The 23541-nt window shown below is 41.0% G+C and overlaps 2 protein-coding genes across 3 annotated transcripts in view; one reads left to right on the top strand and one right to left on the bottom strand.

Moving 5' to 3' along the window:
- The window catches only part of CTNNAL1 (catenin alpha like 1), a 165714-nt gene extending 152063 nt beyond the window's left edge, over positions 1–13651 (top strand). Inside the window, exons 13-19 of one of the 2 annotated variants that reach the window (XM_030551619.1) lie at positions 4843–4893; positions 4997–5151; positions 8375–8423; positions 9825–9881; positions 10042–10161; positions 13201–13284; positions 13343–13651. In XM_030551619.1, the coding sequence (XP_030407479.1) occupies positions 4843–4893; positions 4997–5151; positions 8375–8423; positions 9825–9881; positions 10042–10161; positions 13201–13284; positions 13343–13528 (702 nt within the window). In that variant the 3' untranslated portion in view covers positions 13529–13651. The remainder of the gene's footprint in view (positions 1–4842; positions 4894–4996; positions 5152–8374; positions 8424–9824; positions 9882–10041; positions 10162–13200; positions 13285–13342) is intronic. The other variant, XM_030551620.1, reaches the window with a different exon arrangement.
- A 730-nt stretch (positions 13652–14381) lies between these two features.
- On the bottom strand, positions 14382–20092 carry ABITRAM (actin binding transcription modulator). Its single transcript, XM_030551621.1, has 5 exons — positions 20005–20092; positions 16616–16745; positions 15496–15534; positions 15347–15416; positions 14382–15275 (listed from the first exon to the last, which is right to left on the bottom strand). Exons 2-5 carry the CDS (start codon positions 16699–16701, stop codon positions 15147–15149), a joined length of 324 nt encoding a protein of 107 aa, XP_030407481.1. The 5' UTR covers positions 16702–16745; positions 20005–20092; the 3' UTR covers positions 14382–15146.
- Between the last annotated feature and the right edge of the window lie 3449 nt (positions 20093–23541).

Here is a 23541-nt window from a genome sequence, read left to right as displayed (position 1 = left end):
AAAGGCTTAACAAGATCCAGCGGCTGCAGGTTAAATAAAGTTGACTTTGAAATAAGACATAGTTTCCTGGTTATGAAGGTAATTAAACATTGGAACAGTTTACTAGGGAGGTGGTAGAGCCACTGTTGCTCAGTGCTTTTAAGAGAGGATTAGAGCTCTTTTAAAAATATATATGCTTTAATACAGTGTCTGGGAGATATTCTATGACCTTTATGTGCAGAGGGTCAAGCTGGATGGTTGTGGAGGTTCCTTCTGGCCTTGAAATCTGTGAATCTGAATCCCCCTGCTCCTCCCCTTCCTTCAGGAACCACAGGCAGAACAGGATTGCCTGCATTGCACTCTGCATACTCATAACACTTTCAGTTCTGTGTTAAGATAAGATAATCAAATCTCATGCTGTAGGGCTTCAACCAGTCATCTGTTAGGAAATAATTAGGGCTGTCAATTCATTGCAGTTAACTCACTCGATTAACTCAAAAAAAATTAATCGTGATTAATCACACTGTTAAACAATATACTACCAATTGAAATATATTAAATATTTTGGATGTTTTTCTACATTTTCAAATATATTGATTTCTATTACAACACAGAATACAAAGTGTACAGTGCTCACTTTATATTATTTTTTATTACAAATATTTGCACAGTTAAAAATAATCAACAAAAGGAATACTATTTTTCAATTAACCTCATACAAGTAATGTAGTTCAATTTCTTTATCCTGAAAGCGTAACTTACAAATGCAGATTTTTTGTTGTCACATAACTGCTCTCAAAAACAATGTAAAACTTTAGAGCCTACAAGTCCACTCATTCCTACTTCTTGTTCAGCCAATCGCTAAGACAAACAAGTTTGTTTACATTTATGGAAGATAATGCTGCCCACTTCTTATTTTAAAATATCATAAGAAAGAGAGAACAGGCATTCACATGGCACTTCTGTAGCCGGCGTTGTGAGGTATTTAAGTGCCAGATATGCTAAACATTTGTATGCCCCTTCATGCTTCGGCCACCATTCCAGAGGGACATGCTTCCATGCTGATGATGCTCATTAAAAAAATTGTGACTGAACTCCTTGGGGGAGAACTGTATCTTTTCAGTTCCGTTTTACCCACATTCTGCCATATATTTCATGTTAAAGCAGTCTCGGATTATGACCGATCACATGTTCATTTTAAGAACACTTTCACAGCAGATTTAACAAAACGTAAAGAACATACCAATGTGACAAGTATCAGAGGGGTAGCCCTGTTAGTCTGGATCTGTAAAAGCAGCAAAGAATCCTGTGGCACCTTATAGACTAACAGACGTATTGGAGCATGAGCTTTCATGGGTGAATACCCACTTCGTCTGATGCATGAGTTCATTTTTTTAATTGCTTGACAGCCCTAGAAATGTTGTTTTTTTTCCTGATGCACAATTGGTTGGGTATATTCTGTGGGTTTTTTTTTCACCTTTCTTAGAAGCATTAGAGATTGCCCATGGCTGGAAATGGGACACCAGATGGGTTGGAGCAGTGGTACAGAGAATCCTCTTTCTAGATGCTTGACTGGTGTGTCTAGCTCACATGCTCAGGATCGTACTTATTTGCCAGAGTTGGGGTCAGGAAAGAATTTTTAGCCAAGGTCAGATTGCCAGGGACGCTGGGTTTTGGTTTGGGTTTTTGCCTCCCTTTGCAGCATAGAGCATGGTTTGCTTGCTGGGATCATGTGGACATTTCTCACCTAATGAATTCCCTGCCTTTACAGGGGTCTCAAGCTTTGGTGGCACATTGGTCTCTCCTGTTCTTTCAAAGGCACATAGGTTAGCTTCCTGAGGACGGAATTCTTTAGTTAGACTGAATTCTTTGGGCTTAATAAAGGGGTATCTGGGTGAAAATGAATGGGCTGTGATGTACAGGAGGTCAGACAAGAAGATCTAATGTTTCCTCTGGCCTTAAACTCTATGAAGCAATGTAATTTAACTTCATACCTTTAAATTGTACTAACTTTCCTGAATCTCAATGAGTAGATAAGTCCTTATAGATCAGACAGTGTCTGTAGAGCAGTGGTAGGCAACCTGCAGACTGTGGGCCGCACATGGCCCATCAGGGTAATCTGCTGGCGAGCCGTGAGACAGTTTGTTTACATTATAGACTAACAGACGTTTTGGAGCATGAGCTTTCGTGGGTGAATACCCACTTCGTCAGATGCATGTCATCTGACGAAGTGGGTATTCATCCACGAAAGCTCATGCTTCAAAACGTCTGTTAGTCTATAAGGTGCCACAGGATTCTTTGCTGCTTTTACAGATCCAGACTAACACAGCTACCCCTCTGATACTTTGTTTACATTGACCGTCCACAGGTATGGGTGCCTGCAGCTTCTAGTGGCCACAGTTTGCCATTCCTGGCCAATGGGAGCCACAGAAAGTGGTGTGGGCTGCAGGGACGTGCTGTCTGCCACTTCCCACAGCTCCCATTGGCTGGGAAGGTGAACCGCGGCCACTGGGAGTTGTGGGCAGCCATGCTTGCAGACAGTCAATGTAAACAAACTGTCTCACGGCTTGCCAGAGGATTACTCTGATGGGTTGCGTGCGGCTCGCAGGCCACAGGTTGCCCACCACTGCTGTAAAGGGAGAAATCAGTGTTGAGCAACTTTCCCGACACCAAAGCCACACAACTCTGCTATTCTCTGATGAAGATACTTTTTCTTTTATGCACTTATGGATGGCATTGGGACCCAAATCTACAAAAATGCATGAACGCTTTTGTGTGCACTTGACATAGATATGCAGATATCTCTATATGCTCAACCTTGGGTGATGGGCTGGGTCCCCAAAGCTGGTACTTCAGCAAGGTTACTGAGGCCAGCAAAATCCCCAGTGAGGAACAGTAACAGAAAATAAAAGTCATTCTGAATTGTTAGCATTGCCATTCAATGTAATATTCTCCTATTTGCATATTTGAGTCAACTGTCTTTAAGATAACATATATTTATTGGGAGAAGACAGCCTATTCTGTTATGTAGTGCCATACATACTTCCTGCAGTAAGGGATCTCTATACTACCATAACCATGTCAAGAAAGAATTCAGTTGCAGAACTGTGGTCCCTTTGGAGTTAAAACATGGTTCTGTCTTTAATATAGGTAATGCTTAACTGTGTGTGATCTATTTTTGAACTGTGGTACAACCTCCCACACAGCAAAGCAGTAACATGGTTAAAGACTCCATGCATCTGAAGAAGTGGAGTTTTTACCCACAAAAGCTTATGCCCAAATAAATCTGTTAGTGTTTAAGGTGCCACCGGACTCCTTGTTGTTTTTGTGGACACAGGCTAACATGGCTACCCCCTGATACTTGGTTAAAGGGCACAGTTAAAATGTATTCCTTGGCTCCAGCCCCATAAGCCTGCCTGCTGCTTATTGGCAACTTCCAGATAATGGCAACTTTTTGCTGCGAACCAAGAGGTCGATAAGAAACAGAATCTTCTGTACTTATAAAATATATTACACGAAATAAACTTAAATGACATTCAGTACTATGAATGTGTAAATTCTTTGGTGGATCATTTGGTGCCAGTGCAATTCCCCCCTCGCCCCCAATTTCTAGTACATATGCAGAATTAGATCCGTTCCTTATACTGTATTTTGGATAGACATTCATAGTCTTTGGGAACTTTGGCAGGAACATCCATGAAAGTGAAATAACAGCGAGTGGCCAGTCGTGGCAGGCGAGCAGTAATAGTATTGCACTAGTGCCTAGAAACCTCAAGCACGAGTGAGGCTGCATTGTGCCTAGATGCTTTACAGCAGTGGTTCCCAACTAGGGGTGCACCTACCCCTGGGGGTGCGCAGCGCTCTGCCGGGGGGTACGTCAACTCATCTAGATCAGTGTTTCTCAACCTGATGGACGCGGGAAGGGTTTAGGGGGGTCGCAAGTGCAGAGTCCGTCTCAGGGGGTGGCAAACAGGGCAATTGCCGGGGTCCACATGCCACAAGAGGCCCCCTGAAGCTAAGTTACATGCCTCGGCCCCAGGTGGTGGGGTTCGGACTTGAGGCTCCTGAAGGAGGCACCATAGTCCGGAAAGGTTCAGAACCAATGCTTTACAAAACGCGCACAGCCACATTCTGATACTACATTGAAGAGCAGCGTAATTCATGATTGCCTTGAAATCGGTAGGAACCAGCCATGGAGTCAGGTGTTACTAAGCCTGAGCAAGGGTATCCTTATCTGGCCCATAGTAAGACATTTATAAAAGAGAGCAAATCCAGGGAATGAGAAAAGTATCAGTTCCACTGAATGCTGCTGTGTTGGCCTCTAGCCATTACAGTCAATAAGGATCTGAGTGGCACAGGAGGAGGAGCAGCATGCCCCTCCTGGGTTTGTGTGGATTTCAGTTTGGAAACCTGCCAAAGAGCTGATGATGAGTCAACCAGTAGGTAGCTCCTCTTTATAGCTTCAAAATCACCCCTGAGAGGGTGATATAAAAAGGATGCAGCTATCCGCAAGGACTACTTAGCTTCTGAGCGGGTCATGCTGCCATGCAGGAGCGGGGCTTTGGGGTCTGGGTGAATCTTTGGAAGTCTAAGGGGCAGAACCCCCTCACTTTTCCTTGGACACAAATCCCACTCCCACAAGGAACAATTCAGAAGAAACCCCAAGTAGGAAGCAGTTTCCTATTCCTTGCACAGAAAAAATCTATCATATGGAGCATATAGGCCTCTGTCTTAATTACTAAAATCCCATTCTGCAAAGTACTTACAAAGATGACCTTATATTTTACTCTGTGGCTTGTTACTAAATTGAGTGCCTATACCTTTTATAAATCTTTTTCTTCAAATTATTTTTTGTTTAAACAGAAGCATAATGCAAATCTGAAAGCATTAAAGCCAGTCAAACTCGATACTGAGGTAAGATGCTTCCCTCTGTTTAGTATTGAACCTTTTAAATATTTGTTAATTTGTATAAAGAATGTAGTGAGTGGAAAAAATGCAGTAAGTTTATCATGTACAGGAACAAGCAAAACTTGGAAAACTTGGATTAGAACTGCATTTGCTCACGTCTGATGTAGACTCTGAGACTGAGAAATGGGAGGACCAGGAGAATGAGATTGTGCGCCATGGACAAAGTATTTCCAGCATGGCCCACTCCATGTACTTATTTACCAGGTAATTACTCTGAATACAGTTTAAAAAGGAAAAATGTATTTGTAAACCTTAGAAACCAGAGACAGTTTTTGGCTTTATCAAGAAAGCAGAACATTATAGGGACCTATAATTGAGTTTCATCCATATGCCTCCTGATTTTATATTCTAGTGTATAATACTTCATCACTAAACAGCTTGGTAAGCTTTTCTAAGTGCTGGACATGATTTTGTTGACAAGCAGCTGTTTTTAGGACTTTCTGTGAAAGTTGTTTGTGTTGTTTTTTTTTTAAAGAAACATACACTGAAATTTTCAAAGCTGACAGAGAGTTAGTCACACAACTCCCATTTGAAAGGCAAACAGTAATTGTGGGACTAACTCCCTTCGTCAGCTTTGAAAACTTCACTGCTTATGTTAAAAAAATAAAAAAATTAAAAAACCCAAAAAACCTGACTTTCAAATGTAATTTTTGTAACAATTTTTAAAAAGCAAGAAAGTCACATGTTAAGGTTAATCCTTCTTTAACTTATTTTTAAAAAGTAGCTACGTTCTCTTTTTAAAAATTGTGAAAGCTGCAATTAAGGTTGCAGCAGGGCTTTCATAAGAACCTTGTATTCCAATGTTTTGTACCTTACTGAAAAAAATTCCTTTTGCACTGAGATGTCTCAGTCTAGATGTGATTTTTTTCATTTTGATTTTTAGTATGAGGAAAAAACCCTTGCAGCCACTGAAATTATTGAAGAATGAAAAAAACTGCTACTTCAGCACCTTGTGACATTTTGCTCACCAGTAAACACAAATGGCAGAAAAATCCCTTCAGGCTTTATATTTAAATATCACTTAATATGTAATCATCTCTCCCACTTGGGCAGAAAAAGATTGGAGTTAGACTAGAAAATCGGAAAGGTCATAACTAACTGAAAATGACAACTAGTTAGGATATTGAAAATATACATTTTGTACAGTGTGGGCAGGTTAACATTTTGAGAACCTTTTAATATTTGCCTTCCCTGACTTTGTTTAAATGTGTAGCTTTAATGTTAATTATTGGAGGTTTTCTCTATATAATAGAATATTTACTTGAAGCAAATCAAATTGAAACAAAGGAAATTAAAACAAATAGTAAAAGATTCTTTAACTGTATAAATAAATAGAGAACAAGAATAGATGTAGAGCCACTATGCTGTGCGGGTGGGGTAGAGATCAAGAATAATGAAACTAAATATATACTTTGCCTTGATTTTCAGTAAGGATTACACTGCAGATCTTGGGGGCTGTTGCCCCTTTTCTATCTTAGGGTCTAATCAAATTTCAGGGATCTTCGAGATGTTCCATTTGGCATTAGAAATTGATGGTCTGGTATTTTCTTTGATGAAAACTTGTTTATTTACAAGGAATGTACAAAGTCCTGCTTCTTTGAATGCAGGAGGCATTTCTTGGCTTACAGCCCTAAGCCTCTTTAGCCAACACCAGACCCAAAAGCGCTCTTGCTAGCTTTTTTTCTCTGGTCACACTGTAATCTGCAACTGTTTGTCTTATCTTACTTTTTGCATCTGCTTCTCTCTGTGTTCTGCCCATTCTCAGTGTCTGTGTTCTGCTCACACACACGCCCACACCTACATATCTCAGCAAAAGCCACTTAGTGCAAACTCCTGTGTGGGTTCACAACCCCCTTTTGTTTTAGGGGGAGGGGACTTCTGATTAACAATTACATTACTTGAAAGCTTTGTTCATACCCAGGGTATGTCTACACTGCACAGTTGTTGCCAAAACTTTTGTCTTTCACGGGTACTTTAAAAAAAAAAAAAAGGCGAAAGACAAAAGTTTTGCCAACGCAAGCGGCAGCGTGAACACGGCTTCATTGGCAGAACGCTCCCCTGCTGACAAAGCTTATGCCGCTCGCGGGGCTGGAAGTATTTTGTCAGCAAAAGTGCCAACAAAATACTGCAAAAGAGCATTCACACTCGCTGACTTTTAGCAACAAGGCTGTGTCAACACAGCCTTGTCACTAAAAGCTGCACAGTGTAGACAAGCCTCCAGTCTCAAAGAGGTTTGTGATTAGAGCAGTCACCAGTGCCTCTCACGATAGCAAGGCAAAAGCATGATGGCTAATGGGAAGGAGTGTATAGAAATGGAAATGATTACATCCACAGTGAAAGCAAAACCCAAAGAGCTTAATGCATTCAGGGTAGAGGGCCATAACTTCTATCCCAGAATACTAAAAGAACTGACACATGAAATTGCAAGTCCAGAGGCAAGGATTTTTAATCTGTCCAACCAGGGATGGTACCATATGACTGGAGAATAGCAGACATAGTACCTATATTTAAGAAAACATTATCCGGAAAACTACAGACTCATTAATCTGATCCCAATAGTATATAAGACCTCAGAACAAGACACGGAGGTAAATGGAAAATGGATTTACCAAAGGTAAATTCTGCAAGACTAATATAACTGTTTTTTGGGCTTTTTTTAATAAGAACTGATTTTTGTTGTGTTGTTTTTGATTTTTTTTTAGACCAGAGAAATGTTAGATCTATCTGGCTGGAAAGGAGGTTACTAGTGGAGTTCAAGGTTTGCTCTGGGGACACTGGCACAGAAAGGAGGGCGCTCATAAAATCTGATGACACAAAGTTGGGAGGCATCAATACAGAGGAGCATAGGAATACTACACAGGGAGAAGAGGATGACCTTGAGAACTGGAGTAATAGAAATGAGATGAGATTTAATAGTGCAAAGTGCAAGGTCAAGCACTTAGGGATTTATAACAAGAATTTCTGCTATATGCTGAGGGGTATATATATCAGGGAGGTAAACACCAGCAAGGGTGAAGAACTTTTAAAGCTAACGGACAGTATTGGCACAAGAAAAAATAGATATAAACTAGATATAAACTGTTCATGAATAAATTTGTGCTGGAAATTAGAATGTTTCTGGCCACTACAGAAGTGAGGTTCTGGAACAGCTTCACAATAGGAGTAGCAGAGGCAAACAATCTAATTGGTTTTAAGATGGAACTGGATCATTTGTGAAATGGATTACATTATGAGGGGTTTCCTCTGATAGCAGGTGGCTGGACTCTGGGACCTGGGATGTTCCTTCCAGTCCTCTTTTCAGATAAGCAGACTGGCTATATATAATGGCTACATTTGGCCAAGTTCTAGGAGGAGAAAAAGCATGTAAACAACAAAGGAACAGACTAAGCAGTCATCAGCTGTACATGGTATTTATTGTCTCTTTCAGAGGAGAAGGGCTGCTGAAGACTACCCAGGATTTATTTCACCAAGCAGAGGTAATTTATATTGAGAAAACAGGGACTAGTAAACTATCTAAGATGCTGTTAATGGTAAGTTTGTCTTATTCTTGTATCTGAATTACAGAGCAATTTAAAGTTCTGCGGTTGGGGTCTTTAGCATTAAAAATTCCCAGACACTCCATAACCAAGGTAGAATTTTTCCTGATAGCCAGCATACCTGCATTCAAGGAATTAGTTTGAGGGGCTGCTATTAAAATATTAAGACAGTGTTCATCAAGCTTTGACGTTCTATAATTTGGATATTAGTTTGAGAGAAGTGTAAAGTTTCTGTACAAATAAGTTTGTGAAAGGACTCTTGTTTATTGACTATTAATAGTGTGAGATATCAGATTAATCCCAAGGAGGCATACAGAAGATTGTACAGATCTTTAAAAGGCCCCTTCACTTTCTGCAGGCTCAGGCACAGATTTCTCTGCTGTGTGACACTCAGCTCAGTTGTAACTGATGTTCCATCCTTCCCTGGGCGGCTTTCTTTTGAACAGGAGGAAGGGGAAAAGCAAAAGAATTTAAATAATAGAAAAGACAAGAAGGAATGCAAGAGAATATAGCATAAAAGGACATGGGATAGAAAATGAATTTTGGCGGATGAGTGGGTAGTAGTGGCAACACATGGGAAGAAAGGAGCACCAGGAGAAATCCATTTACCAAATCCTTGCATGGGACTTCAACAATTTGAGAACCACTGTGTTAAAATGAAACCTCATCACTCTGCATCCATATTCTGAATCTTTGCAGGGAAAGCAATTTTTTTAATCTGAGAAAATGTCATTTTGTCCTGTATCGTGTAATTTCAAAATTGCCTGAAAAATGAAGGCAGATGTATTTAATTTTAAAATGTTTCCAGAGTATGGAAAAGAAATATTTCCCTCTGCCTTTAATTTTCTAGCACATCGCTTTGTTGTAATACTAAGTAGTAGTCTGTTGCAATGGTTCTCAACCAGCTGTATGTGTACCCCTGTCGGTACATCAACTCATCTAGATATTTGCCTAGTTTTACATCAGGCTACATAAAAAACACTAGCAAAGTCAGTACAAACTAAAATTTCACACAGACAATGATTTGTGTATAGTACTCTATACTGTAGACTGAAATGTCAGTACAGTATTTATATTCCAATTGATTTATTTTATAATTATATAGTGAAAATAAGCATTTTCCCATTAATAGTGTGCTGTGATACGTTTGTATTTTTGTGTCTGATTTTGTCAGCAAGTAGTTTTTAAGTGAGGTGTAACTTGGGGACATGCAAGACAAATCAGACTTCTGAAAGGGGTACTTTCAGGCCTGGAAAGGTTGAGAGCCACTGGTCTATTGTTCTTAAACTATCCAATGTATTTGCAAAATAAACAATTCTAAATAACTTTTTTCTGTGTCAGGTTTTTGCTACAGAGGGCATAAAGCTTGCTTCAGTTCTCACTGCCTTTTCTAATCAGGTAATGTATGACTAATTAATGGTAAAAGGGATTATTTACTTCCTCACTTTTACACTTACGTTTGCCTGGAAGCTTGGGGTTGCTAGTTTTCCTTGTAACTTACATATATGTTCTGTGATTGTAACACTGAATGGTTTTAACCTCTTAAAATGTATTTCAGCTAGAAGAAGATGACAAACCTTTGCTTTTGTTGGAGATTGACAAACTGATCCCTGTGTGCCAGCAGCTTCAGATAACAGCTAAAACCACTGTTCAGGGGAAGAATGCTACTTTTACAAAGGTAAGATTTTAAAAGAAAAATACAAATGTTCTAGGAGAAGCGTCCAAGCCTTGTTTTGAAATCTATTTGCCTACTTCAGCTGTTCGCACAAAAAACAGAACTGCTGATTTAAATCTGGTCCATTCTAGCAGGGTTTTTTTCTTTTATCACAAAACAGTCCTGAGTGCTGATGAGAATGCAGAACTTTGTGATCCCCCACACAAGGATATCAGTTCTGTCCCACTAATTCCTCAGTTGTGCTGTCTTGCCCAGAATGAACAGTTCTTCTTATATTCAGTTTGTCCAACAACACGGTGGTGTCACAATTCCATCTTAAGTTTACTTATCTGTGTTTTTCTCCAGCTCTCAAATGCAGATTGCGTCTTCATTCATGGAATGAGACACGATGCTTGGCATTTTACCTAGAAAGAACTAAGCCAGTGCCTTTATGGCCTTGTCTTTTTGTTTCCTTTGCAGATCAAATGAAGTATTAAGCACTCTCTACACACATGATTTCCAGCTGGCTAATAGCCTATATTACAACAACTTATAGGATAGCTCAGACTTCGCCTCCACGGAGGTTAAGAGCTCATTTGATGAGTGCTTAGGCAACCTCAGTCACATTTGAGTGAGGTTTCAATATTGGACGTTTGCAGGCTGCTACTTGTCTTCCATACATACTTTTTATCAAATATTATGCTATTACAACTGCATCTAGATCAGATGAAAATTTTGGGAAGGCAGCCCTGCGCTTGCTGTTTAAATAGACTCCAAGCCCCCCACCTCCTTCTGATACTATTGTGAGGCATGTGACTGGAATACACATCTGCAACTACTTGAAGAAAAGACTGTTACGTACCTGTATGGTAACTGCTGCTGTTGGAGATGTGGGTGCAGACACATACTCCACAACTCACCCTCCATCCCCTCTGTATTGGAGTCTCAATTCTGATGCTCAGTACAAAGGGACCGAAGGGGGTTGGGGCAGTGCTGCTCTTAGATAGCCAGAGGAGGGACCAAGGGGCAAGAGGGCATGAGCACCACCCCCATGGGTACTGCTTGGCAAAATTCTCTGGCTTTGCTGCGCGCACACCTGAGTGGAATACACATCTGCACCCACCCCTCAAACAGTTATCGGACAGGTGGGTAACAGTTTTTGAGACAAACCAGGATCCAAGTGTTCATAAATGCCCCCGCCTCCTTAACGGTGAAGAGATGCAGAGTATCTTTCCCCACACTATACCGAAAAGTCTTTTGCTTTTGTTCATGGCGAGGGTGAACATCTGTCTTGTTGTAAAGTTTCTTTTTTACCTTTAATTTAAGTGATTTTGACTGTCATTGCGTCTGTTGGTTTCCCATTCAAATCTTTTATTATTGGGCAAGGCTAAACACTTGAGTCTGCACTGCATCACTGGGCATACAGGGAGGGGTAATAACTCTCTTGCCCAAATGAGCTACCATTGAGACATCCTGGTGACTAAACTTTACTTTTCACTCTAAGTCCTTGAAGCGTACTTTCAGTATCAATACATTGTTCCTTAAATGTATACATCTCACAGTGACTGAGTCTTGACAAGTTAGCTTTCTGTAGACATCTCACATGATCTCTTTTATGGATTAATAACCTGCAAGATGTGTGTTTGGTGTAACATACATGGTCTTTCATGGGGACAGAATCACTGTCACCCAAGTTTCTACCTAAGGGTGGTTTCCAACTTTCACATTAGTCAATTAATCTCCCAGTTGTCTTCCCTAAACTACACTCTACCCTGGCTGAAATGAAGCTTCACACACTGCAAGTTGTAAGAGCACTGGCTTCATTATATCTAAACAAAACAATGTTCAGGTGTCTGACCTGAAAAGCTCTGTGTGGCTCAAAAGCTTCTCTCCTCCCCCCGCCACCAACAGAAGTTGGTCCAATAAAAGATAATATGCACCTTGTCTCTGACACTTTTGGCATTTGCTGAAAAGGTTAAGGCACAATTCATATCATTCCAGAGACAGTTTCTAAGTAGATCTCTGACTGTTAGGACTTTCTGTGATGTGGCTAAGATGTACCTGGACATATTGGAGTTCATTCCACCAGGGCTCAAGCAGCCTATTATCTGATATGCAAAGCGGCAATATGGAGCTCAATCCCTACATTTACCACTCATTGTTCCTGGTGAAGGCTTTCATGTTGGATACTAGTTTTGGCAGGGTTGTCCTACAAACACTTTTCAAGTAGACTTCTGCTCACCTACCTGCTGAATAACTGCCCGTTGATTACCAAGCATAGAATTTGTGGAGAAAATCATTTGAAGAAAGAATGGTTACTTACAATTCCTGTGCATCTTTGAGATGTGTTACCCACACAAATTCCATGTTCTGTCCTCTTTTCCCCACTCTTTGTTGTGGGCTGTGGGAACCAAGAAGGCACAGGCATGGACCAAATGAACACTACTATTCAAAAGAATCCAATGTCAGGCATAAGTGTGCCAACAATGGAAGTTGTGTGGACAACACATTTAGAAGTATCCACAGCTATGTAACTGTTCTTTCATGCTCTCTCAAAGAGAACATATTAGTGGCGCAGAACTGCAGTCTTGGTGTTCAGTGCATATCCTTACCACTTGTTATAAGACGGATGGTATCTGTAGGCTAATGTGGAATTACTGAAAACTGCTGTCACCTTAAATTGCATCCTTCAAGTGTTGAGGACTTCAAGAGAGCTAGGTATATCCTGGATGGTTCTGAATTCTGATTGGCCCTTTCTTGTTTTGTGAAAGGAGGTAAAACCTCTACCTCCATAGATTGGATTGTTAGATCCCTCTTACAAGTAAATTGTCTTCTACATCCTACGGAAAGAACAACTAACACTTCATTTTCCAATACAGAACAGGGAAAATGTCAACGGACAAATACTATTAATAATTCAAGCTGAGTCTGTGTGTCACACAGGTGCACTTCATAAGTGTGAAGAGACTGTCAATTTTAAAAAAGAAGAATCAGTTCATATTTTAAAGGGTCAGCATGTGATATTCTCATCTAATTATGATTTTTACATGAATTCTGTTTTAGGTTGACACATGCATTCGGAAAACAAAAGGTGTGATGACCATATTATCCCAAGTTCTCCCACTCAGCTGCAAGCTACTGAAAAAGGTGAGTTAATGATCCATTTGCAGCAATGAGGAAAAATAAAACCAATCCTGCTTCTCAGCTTTTTTGTTGTTTGTTTTTAAAGTGTGGAACTGGAAATGGCTGGCTGAGATCATCTCATCCATGGAGAGAGAATAGATTACAAAGAAATAAAAATGAAGACGGCATGGAAGGGAAAACTGATGCCTTTGGAATAAAATTCTTGGAACATCATGTAGCAAATCTGACATTTTTAGAGAGCAAATAATTGTAGTATTTAGGAATGGAAGAATTTCATGTGGAAATTACAAACTGGCTAAAGTTTCAAAGCTGCTTTCTTTTGTGAAAGATACAGCAGGTTATTTGAATTAAAGCTGTTGTGACCTTCTCACATCTAATAGATGTCATGGTACTTAACAGTAACAGTTGCAATGTCGGTCAGTTTTTAACTGTTCTGTATTTTTATAATGTGAATGTGTCCCTTTGCTCAACATTAATGCTGTTATTTTTGTAACTAACACTTGTGAACATCTTTTTCACCCAAAGATGCTGCTAATGGACATTTATGCAGAGAAACTGGATAATTTTTGAGAATATGGGCTGCATGTAATACTACTGTGGAAGTTTGTCAGTCTAATTGTTGGCCAGTATCAGGAAGATAATCTGGAAGGCTCTGGCCTCAAGCACTGAATGTTGCTGTCTTAACTGTGAGGTATTTCTGCAATGAACAAATCTACAGAAAACCACCTGCTGGTTTGCAACACACCTGCCAATTTTTTTAAGGCTAATTTGATTTAAATAATTTAATTTTACTCTTGCCAATCTGAACTAATGATGTGTTCATCCTCCAAAAACATTTTATATTTCCAGTGAATACTTAAGAATTCTCTTTGTTTATAAACTCCTTAGTGATAGATAGCTGATCTTACTGCTGCTTTTGATTTATCATCAAAACTTAGAAGGATTTGAAATGCATGTGAAACTACTGAAATCTTCATTTAGAATGTATGGCATATTTAAGTTTCATAAAGTAGATTTTTACAGTGCAAGATTTAGAACTCTTAGAAAAGATATATTTTGATAGCAATTATGACCAATCATTGTACAAAGGGCATTATTTGATTCCAAGCCACTATACTATAACCACAAGCGAAATACATATTTAAAGGTGGAGATGCCTGTTTGCTCTTCGTACAGATGCCAGACCTTATTTTGTTGGTCCTGTATATCATCATTCTTGGTTTTGTTGTTTCTTTGGCTTAGGTTATTTTTTTTGTTTTACTACTCTGAGAACAGTAGAGTACTCTAAGGTCTTACGGGTATTTAATTCTTGTGGGGCATCATCCTCTCACCAGTAGCTCTTTGTGTGTCCTTTGCTGGTAATGGACATCACAATGGGGATGCTGGATTTGCAGCACCAAAGAGGTAACGGCTGAAATCCTCAACACTAGGACTTGGGGATTAATCTTGGTCAGAAATGGTCTTCATTTAAGTACCTGTATAAGATGACCTGGGGTTCTAAAAATAGGTGAAACTAAGGTTTTTTGCATATGACATTAAGCACCAGAAGGATAATTATTTTTCTACACTGCACCTGTCAAAAATATACAGAACACATTAAAAGTTTAAACTGTTTATTTCTGTCTGAAATTAAATGACTGTTCACTCATTTAAAAAACATTAAACAAACCCATAAAAAATTAAAGAACTAATTTCCAGTCCCCGACGGTTAAGTGTGTAAAATTTTAAAATCTTTCATGTTACAACTCTTGCACTATGGGATATACTGGAAGTAGATGATTACAAGTGTTATCTATGCAATACTTAATTCTGAAGCTATTCACAGTGTGGTTCAGACATATATGTTTTCAGTTAAAAATAGAGCTTCATGAAGTGGAATTAAAACGTTTCAACAAAACTTCTTCATATTCCTTCTGTGTCAGAAGTCCTTGAGTTATGGTCTTACTTTCTTCAAATTTGGGTAGTACGACTGCAATGTATCCCTCAGTAGATGGCTGGAAAATAAGACCATGATATAGCGCAGGAATAAAAACGAGAAAAAACTCAATGTAAGCAAAAATCTTACCTTTTCTTGCAGAATAGTTGGATCTTCCAGAATGTTTTCATTAACTTCCATCAACCGCCCTCTTATACAACTGCAAAGAAGTTCCAGTGTTAGTAAAACCATGCTTTGTAATCAAACTACCAAAAAAAAAAAAAATTTTTTTTACTTGCCTATATATAGTATATTCTTCTCCATCTGAACAAGATATCCTGCACAGAGGGGCAAGTTCTGTTAGAAACTGAGCACCCTGCATGTGAAACAAAGAATTTCTATGAATTTAAAAGAAGTTTGTTTTTTGTTTTAAGTGTAGCCTTCCTAGCATATTGAGAGAAAATTATGAACCTTGTTACAATCAGCAGTACAAAGTAGTCACATGTTCCAAGATTTTTTTAAAGACTTTGTCACACAGTTTTAGTCAGGTTGAAAATTTAGAAAGAGATAAAAGTGACAGTCTGAAGTCATTATCCACAATGCAGGAACCAAATATCCCCCTAAGGATTTCTTTTTACCAGTGTAAATAACCCGAAGTAAGTGTGTGTGGACATTTACATGAAAATAAGACAGTCTTGTACTAAAATAAAGATGTTTATTTTGTTCTACTCTGGGTGTACACCAGCCCTCAGGAGTTACCTACACACGTCTAACAGCTTACTTAAATCAAAATTGGTTTAGCTCAAACTTGGTTCTAAATCAACATAAGCTAAATTGAAATGAGTATCCATGCTGCCTTATGTGCTGGTTTAACTAAATGTGTTTGAAATTACACCTTTAGTTAAACCAATGTGACTTTTCTTAGACAACCCATAAGCTTGCCATATATATATTTTCAACAAAAGGGCAGTTTTCATGTCCATTAAGGCCTTGACATCTCTGAAGAGGCTTTTAATATTTGATATCTAGTTATTTAAAAATAAAAAATGTGACACCTTTAAGCCCTATATACAGTAGGGAAAGTTTCTTGACCTTTTCCACCACTGTTAGCACCAGCATGGGCAATCTACTTCAGACAACCCCACCACTGGTATTGTATCAGTATTACATAATCCTGCTCAGAACAGATCTAAGGAATGGGGTGCTTAGTATACACACTGCTGCAGGTATTTGAAGAGCAGTCTAGGCTGGAGCACTTTCGTTCAACCAATGTTAACAATGGTAGACAATGTAAGACATTTCTTTCTGGGAAAGGAACTCCAGCCTCTGACACAGTGGATCCTTTAGAGGTAAGCATTGCAGGGACTTAAATAAAATATGAACTGACAAGGTAGTTTTAAAAAAAAAAATCCACTGTACCCGCTTTGACTTTCCGGAGACCTTATTTTGAAGTCTACTGCAGTTGGCACTGATTTGGTAATTAATACTCTTAATTGTTTTCCCATTTTGAAGAAGAGGATGAGCTTCTGCCAGCGTGATGACACAGATTCTGCAAGAAAAGTTAACAGTTACTGACTGTACTTAGGCTTCATCCCTGGGATTGTTTAGTCTTCTAATAAGCAAATGATAACTGCTTTGTATAGTGGGTTAGTTCTATGAAAGGCAATATTTTCTTATTCAACTCAGCTGCTACCGAGAGCATATGTCTTCACTACATTGTTCACACAGGCTCTTCGTGGGGTGTTTCCCCTCACCCACAAAACCCAACTTTAGTGGAGAGTTCAACATAGACTACCTGGCTCATCTGGGACTGCAGGCTAAAACTGCTGAGCCTTTCACTAGGGTTGCTCACCTGCCCCCTTTGTAGTGAGCACTTAGTCTAAGCCACTCAAGTACTGACAGTTCTCCAATACCTTCCCACAATTCACTGGGAAAGAATCAGAGGCTCAGCTTCTGACAGACCCAAGGACAAGGAGGTAAACCTCCATAAGTCTTAGCACCCACATGGTTAAATGCAGCACCAATGCAGAGAGAGTAATTCAGGTGTGGCTGCTCACACCTGAGTGCAGCTGACCTGGGTGCCAATCATTCAAGTTAACTTTGCAGTAAAGACAAACCCTGTATGTCACGTATACCTGCTTGCTTCTGTGACAAGTTTTATATATCCGTTGCCCCCTCCTATATTTTTAAATTACAACTGCAGGGCCAAATTCAACCCTCACTTTCATGTGTGCGACTCACTTGAAAACTTTGGGGATTGCACAGTTGTATCACTAGCTGGAAATTGGCCTGCAGATATGTCATCAGTCCGTCGAGGAGACAGAGAGAGGTAGGGACGGAGCCTTGGGGAAGGGGGTGGAACAGGGCACATCTCTTCCAGCCCCCTGCCATGAGCCGCTCAGGGGCTGGGAGCACCCCTATGAGCCGAGCACCCCAGCCCTTTGTCCTGACCCTCCCTCACACACTCAGCATTCCACCCTGCACCCTCCCATACCCCCAGCCCTCTGCCCTGAACCCCCACCCCAACACACACCCAGCCTTCTGCCCTGCATCCCCACAGTCCCGGCCCCTTTGCCCTGACCCTTGAACGCCCCCACACACCCCCAGCCTTCTGCCCTGCACCCCGCCCACACCCCCAGCTCTCTGCCCTGACCCTTGACCCCACCGCACACCCAGCCTTTAGCCCTACACATACCCCCAGCCTTCTGCCTTGACCCCTGAAACACCCCCACTCCACCCCCAGGTCTGGGGTCCCGGCCGCAGGCCCTGCTCAGCCTGCTGCCGGCCTGGGTGAACAGAACCCCAGGCTGGCAGCGTCAGATCAGCATTTTAATTTAATTTTAAATGACGCTTCTTAAACATTTTGAAAACCTTATTTACTTTACATACAACAGTTTAGTTATATAATACAGACTTCTAGAAAGAGACCTTCTAAAAACGTTAAAATGTATTACTGGCACTCAAAACCTTAAATTAGTGAATAAATGAAGACTCGGCACTCCACTTCTGAAAGGTTGCCAACCCCTGTTCTATGGCCTGTGTTATACAGAAGGTCAGACCAGATGAGCACAGTGGTCCCTTCTGGCCTTTGAATCTATGAAAGCAATACAAAAAGTTTCAAGACAAGAAATCTAACTGGTGATGGGAGATTTTAATGCAGAAATAGGATCAGACTAGAATTCCTGGGCTGCAGCAACAGGCAGATTCGGACTCTTAAGAAAACAAAAGAAAAGCAAGGCAGAAGTTTAAGAGCCTAAGGGTACATCTACACTACAAAATTAGGTCGATTTTATAGAAGTCAATTTTTAGAAATTGATTTTATACAGTCGATTCCATATGTCCGCATTAAGTTGGCGGACTGCATCCTCACTACCATGGCTAGCATCGACTTACGGAGCAGGGCACTGTGGGTAGCTATCCCACAGCTCCCACAGTCTCCGCCGCCCATTGGACTTCTGGGTTAAGTGCCCAATGACTGTTGGGGCAAAAGCATTGTCACGGGTACATGTCATCCATTGCCTCTCCCTCCGTGAAAGCAATGGCAGACAACCATTTCGTGCCTTTTTTCCTGGGTTACCCGTGCAGACACCATACCTCAGCAAGCATGGAGCCCTCTCAGCTCATCGTCACCGCTGCTGTTACAGCGCAGAGGCTTTGAAAACCAGTTTCATGACTGACCAGGCTTCTGTGTGACAGTTGTGTGTGTTTCTCCTTGATGCACGCCCACCCCCTTTGTTGATTTTAATTCCCTGTAAGACAACCACCCTCCCCCCTTCGAAATAAAGTAACTATTGTTTTGAAACCAGGCATTCTTTCTTTATTAATTTAAAAGAAAAAAAGAGGTAATGGACAAGGTAGCCGGGTGGGGTAGGGGAAGAGGGAAGGACAAGGCCACATTGCTTATTGTAGCCAGACTAAAAATCAAACTGTTTGAATGACAGCCTGCAGTTGCTTGGGCCATCCTCTGCAGTGGAGTGGCTGGGTGCCTGGAGCCTCCCCCACGTTCTTGGGCATCTGGGTGAGGAGGCTATGGAACATAGGACGGAGGGTAGGCGGTTATACAGTGGATGCAGCAGGGGTCTGTGCTCTTGTTGGCTTTCCTGCAGCTCCAACAGATGCTTCATCATGTCAGTTTGCTCTCCCATTAGCCTCAGCATCGTGCCCTGCGTCCGCTCTTCATGGTCACTTAATTCTTTCCTAGCCTCTGCCACTGAATTAAGCTGTGCCCTATCAGTGCGGGAAGACTGCATGAGCTCGGAAAACATGTCATCGTGAGTGAAGTTTTTTTTCACCTTCTAATCTGCGATAACCTCAGGGACGGAGATGATGAGGAAGCGCAGAAACATTCTACACTCGATGATTCTAGGGGGACTAAATGGTCACCTCTGCTGCTGAGTTCACCACACTGACCAAACAGGAAACGAAATTCAAAAGTTCCTGGAGCTTTTCCTGTGTACCTGGCTAGTGCATTGGAGTTCAAAGTGCTGTCCAGAGTGGTCACAATGGAGCACTCTGGGATAGCTCCCGAAGGCCAATACTGTTGATTTACATCCACACTACCCCAAATCCAACCCAGCAAAGTCGATTTTAGCGCTACTCTCCTTGCCAGGGAGGAGTACAGAAGTTGATTTTAAGAGCCCTTTAGGTCAACAGAACAGGGTTGGTTGTGTGGATGCATTCATTTTTAAATCAACCTAATGCATCTAAATTCACTAATCCCATAGTGTAGACCAGGCCTAAGCAAGAATCTCATAAACCCATGTATTTCAACAAAGAAAGCTGCAGAAAAAAATGGACTGGGATATTACCTGATTTTCAAATGAAGACTTCATATTTGTGAAGCCAGATGAAAATCAAGTGTTGTCATGCAGATCACCTGAAGACAATATCAGATTAGATAATAAGTTATTGCTGGCATCAAAGAGGTTGAGAGCAACCAAAAAAGTGCCAAGAACGAAGATCTATGACATTGGCAAATTGAAAGAGCCGGCTACCAGGGAAAGAAAACAAAGAAGCCGTGCAGAAAAACATGTTTCTGGTGGGAAAAAAAATAATGTTGAAGAGGCATGGAAAGCGTAAAAAATGGGATGATAATAGTGGCTGAACAAGGGTTAGGCTACAGCGCCAAAACTAAGAACCCAAGGTGGAAAATGGAGGAAGTACTTCAGTTGAATGACAAGCATAGGAAACTGAAGGAAAATTAAAAGGAAGATGCAAATCTAAAAGCTGAGTACAATAGGTTGTAAACAGAAAGTGAAGAGAAACAGAAAAAACTGAATAAGCAAACAATTAGGGCTGTCGATTCATCACAGTTAACTCATGCAATTAACTAAAAAAATTTATCGCGATTAATCACACTTTTAATCGCACTGTTAAACAATAGAATACAAATTGAAATTATATTTTTGCATGTTTTTCTAGATTTTCAAATATACTGATTTCAATTATAACAGAATACATTTGTGCTGCTCACTTTATATTATTTTTATTACAAATATCTGCACTGTAAAAGTGATAACAAAAGCAATAGTACTTGTCAATTCACTTCATACAAGTACTGTAGTGCAATCTCAATCATAAAAGTGCAATTTAGAAATGTAGGGGTTTTTTTTGCTTACATAACTTTTGTTTTTCTGACTGCGATGTAGATCTTCAGAGGCTACAACTCCACTCAGTTCTACTTCTTGTTCAGCCAATTGCTAAGACAAACAAGTTTGTTTACATTTACGTGAGTTAATACTACCCGCTTCTTATTTACAATGTCACCTGAAAGTGAGAACAGGCGTTCGCATGGCACTTTTGTAATCAGCACTGCGAGGTATTTACATGCCAGATATGCTAAACATTATTATGCCCCTTTGTGCTTCGGCCATCATTCCAGAAGACATGCTTCCATGCTAATGATGCTCATTAAAAAATCATGCGTTAATTAAACCTGTGAGTGAACTCCTTGGGGGAGAACTGTATGTCTTTGGCTCTGTTTTGCCTGCATTCTGCCATATATTTCATGTTATGGCAGTCTTGGATGATGACTCCGCACATGTTGTTCATCTTAACATTTTCACTGCAGATTTGACAAAACACAGAGAAGGTACCAATGTGAGATTTCTAAAGCTAGCTACATTACTCAACCCAAGGTTTAAGAATCTGAAGTGCCTTCCAAAATCTGAGAGGGATGAGGTGTAGATCATGCTTTCAGAAGCAACACTCTGATGCAGAAACCTGCAGAACCCAAACCACCAAAAAAGAAAATCAGCCTTCTGCTTGTGGCATCTGACTCAGACGTTGAAAATGAACATACGTCAGTCTGCACTGCTTTGGATGGTTATCGAGCAGAACCAGTTATCAGCATGGACGCATGACCTCTGGAACAGTGGTTGAAGCATGAAGGGACATATGAATCTTTAGCGCAGAGGTGGGCAAACTACAACCCACGGCCCATATCCGGCCCGCAAGACCATCCTGCCCGGCCCTTGAGCTCCCAGCTGGTGAGGCTAGCCCCCGTCCCCTGCCGTCCCCCCTCTCCCACAGCTATGCCACCGCGCGGGCAGCACTATGGGCGGCGGAACGGCATGCTCTTATGGAGCGGAGCAGAACAGCAGCATGTCTAGCTCCATCAGGGCAGCGCATCTGCCAGACATGTTGTTCTGAGGGGCATGGTAAGGGGGTCGGGGATGGGGGGTTGGGTAGGGGGCAGTAGATCCCAGGGGGGCGGACAGGGAGCAATTGGATTTGGCAGAGGTTCGGGAGGGGACGCAGGGGACAGGGTGGGTTGGATAAGCGTGGGAGTCCCAGGGGGCCTATCAGGGAGCAGAGGTTTGGATAGGGATCAGGAGAAGAGGGGGTTGGATAAGCATGGGAGTCCCAGGGGTCTGGCAGGCGGCAGGGGTGTGAATAGGGGTCAGGGCGGTCAGGAGATAGGGCGCAGCGGGGGCGGGGTCCTGGGAGGGAGCAGGAAGTGGGAGAGGGCAGATAAGGGGTGGGGCCAGGCTGTTCGGGGAGGCACAGCCTTCCCTACCTGGCCCTCCATATAGTTTTGCAACCCCAATGTGGCCCTTGGGCCAAAAAGTTTGCCCACCCCTGCTTTAGCACATCTTGCACGTAAATATCTTGCGATGCTGGCTATAACAGTGCCATGCACACACCTGTTGTCAGTTTTAGATGACGTAAACAAGAAATGGGCAGCATTATCTCCTGCAAATGTAAATAAACTTGTTTGTCTGCACAATTGGCTGAACAAGGAGGAGGACTGAGTGAACTTGTAGGCTCTGAAGTTTTACAATGTTTTATTTTTGAGTGTAGTTAATTTTTTTGTACATAATTCTATATTTGTAAGTTCAGCTTTCACGTTGAAGAGATTGCACTACATTATTTGTAGTAGGAGAATTGAAAAATACTATTTTTTTTACTGTGCAAATATTTGTAATAAATATAAAGTGAGCACTGTACACTTTATATTCTGTGTGGTAACTGAAATCAATATATTTGAGAATGTAGAAAACATCCAGAAACATTTAAATGGTATTCGATTATTCTTTAATTGTGCAATTAATTTTTTAATCACTTGACAGCCCTACAAACCTACAATAAGCAGAAGAATACGTGAAGAGGAACAAACGTGTTATATCACAAAATAAGAGAAGTGAGCCGGACATAGGAGTTGAACATATCAGCAGTGAAAGACAAGCACAGCCAAATAATTGAGGATGAACAAACAATGTAAAGAATATTTTGAAGAACTGTGCAACCTGCAGAATGTGGATGAAACGGTCCTTCAGAAGCTTCCCCCATACACACAAAGGAGAGCAGCTGCCGAAATTTTTAGAGCAATAGCAAAGATTTTGATAGAAAGTTTGAAAAAGAAAAAGACTCTGGGAAACAGCAACCACAGAGCTATTCCCCAAGACTTACAAACAAGAGAAAATACTAAGCAAAATGGAGGAAAAGTGATAATAGTCCCAATCTATAAAAAGAGATAAGATGACATGCAAGAACTATAGGAATCAATTAATTGAGCATACCAGGAAAAGCATTCACTGAGATGCAGCAGAGGACAATGAAAAGGTATGTGGAAGTAGGGTGACCAGATGAGAGACGTGAAATATTGGGATGTGGGGGGGAGGGGTGCCAGTGGAGAAAAAAAAAAAAAAAAAAAAAAACCACACACACACAACCAGGAGCGGGCAGCAGAGGAAAAAAACAACACAAAAGCAAAGACAACAAAAAACAAAAGAGACATCGGAGCATAGAAAAAATTGGTGGGGTCTGAGCACCCCCTGGCAGCTCCATGCCCTACCCCCCCGCACCAACTCGCCTCCGCTGCACATCCACCTCCCCTGAGCTGG

Source organism: Gopherus evgoodei, chromosome 2 (genome assembly GCF_007399415.2).
Source record: "Gopherus evgoodei ecotype Sinaloan lineage chromosome 2, rGopEvg1_v1.p, whole genome shotgun sequence".
In the NCBI taxonomy this organism is placed as follows: domain Eukaryota; kingdom Metazoa; phylum Chordata; order Testudines; family Testudinidae; genus Gopherus; species Gopherus evgoodei.
The sequence above is the reverse complement of the archived record's forward strand: the minus strand, read 5'-3'. Positions and strand labels throughout refer to the sequence as shown.

Excerpts from the sequence above, each read along its gene's own strand:
- ABITRAM (XM_030551621.1), bottom strand. The coding sequence starts at position 16,701 with ATGGGAAAACAATTAAGAGTATTAATTACCAAATCAGTGCCAACTGCA. Across the intron at positions 15,417-15,495 it reads GAAGAATATACTATATATAG|TTGTATAAGAGGGCGGTTGA; the intron begins GCAAGTAAAAAA and ends ACTTCTTTGCAG. Across the intron at positions 15,276-15,346 it reads CAACTATTCTGCAAGAAAAG|CCATCTACTGAGGGATACAT; the intron begins GTAAGATTTTTG and ends CTTATTTTCCAG.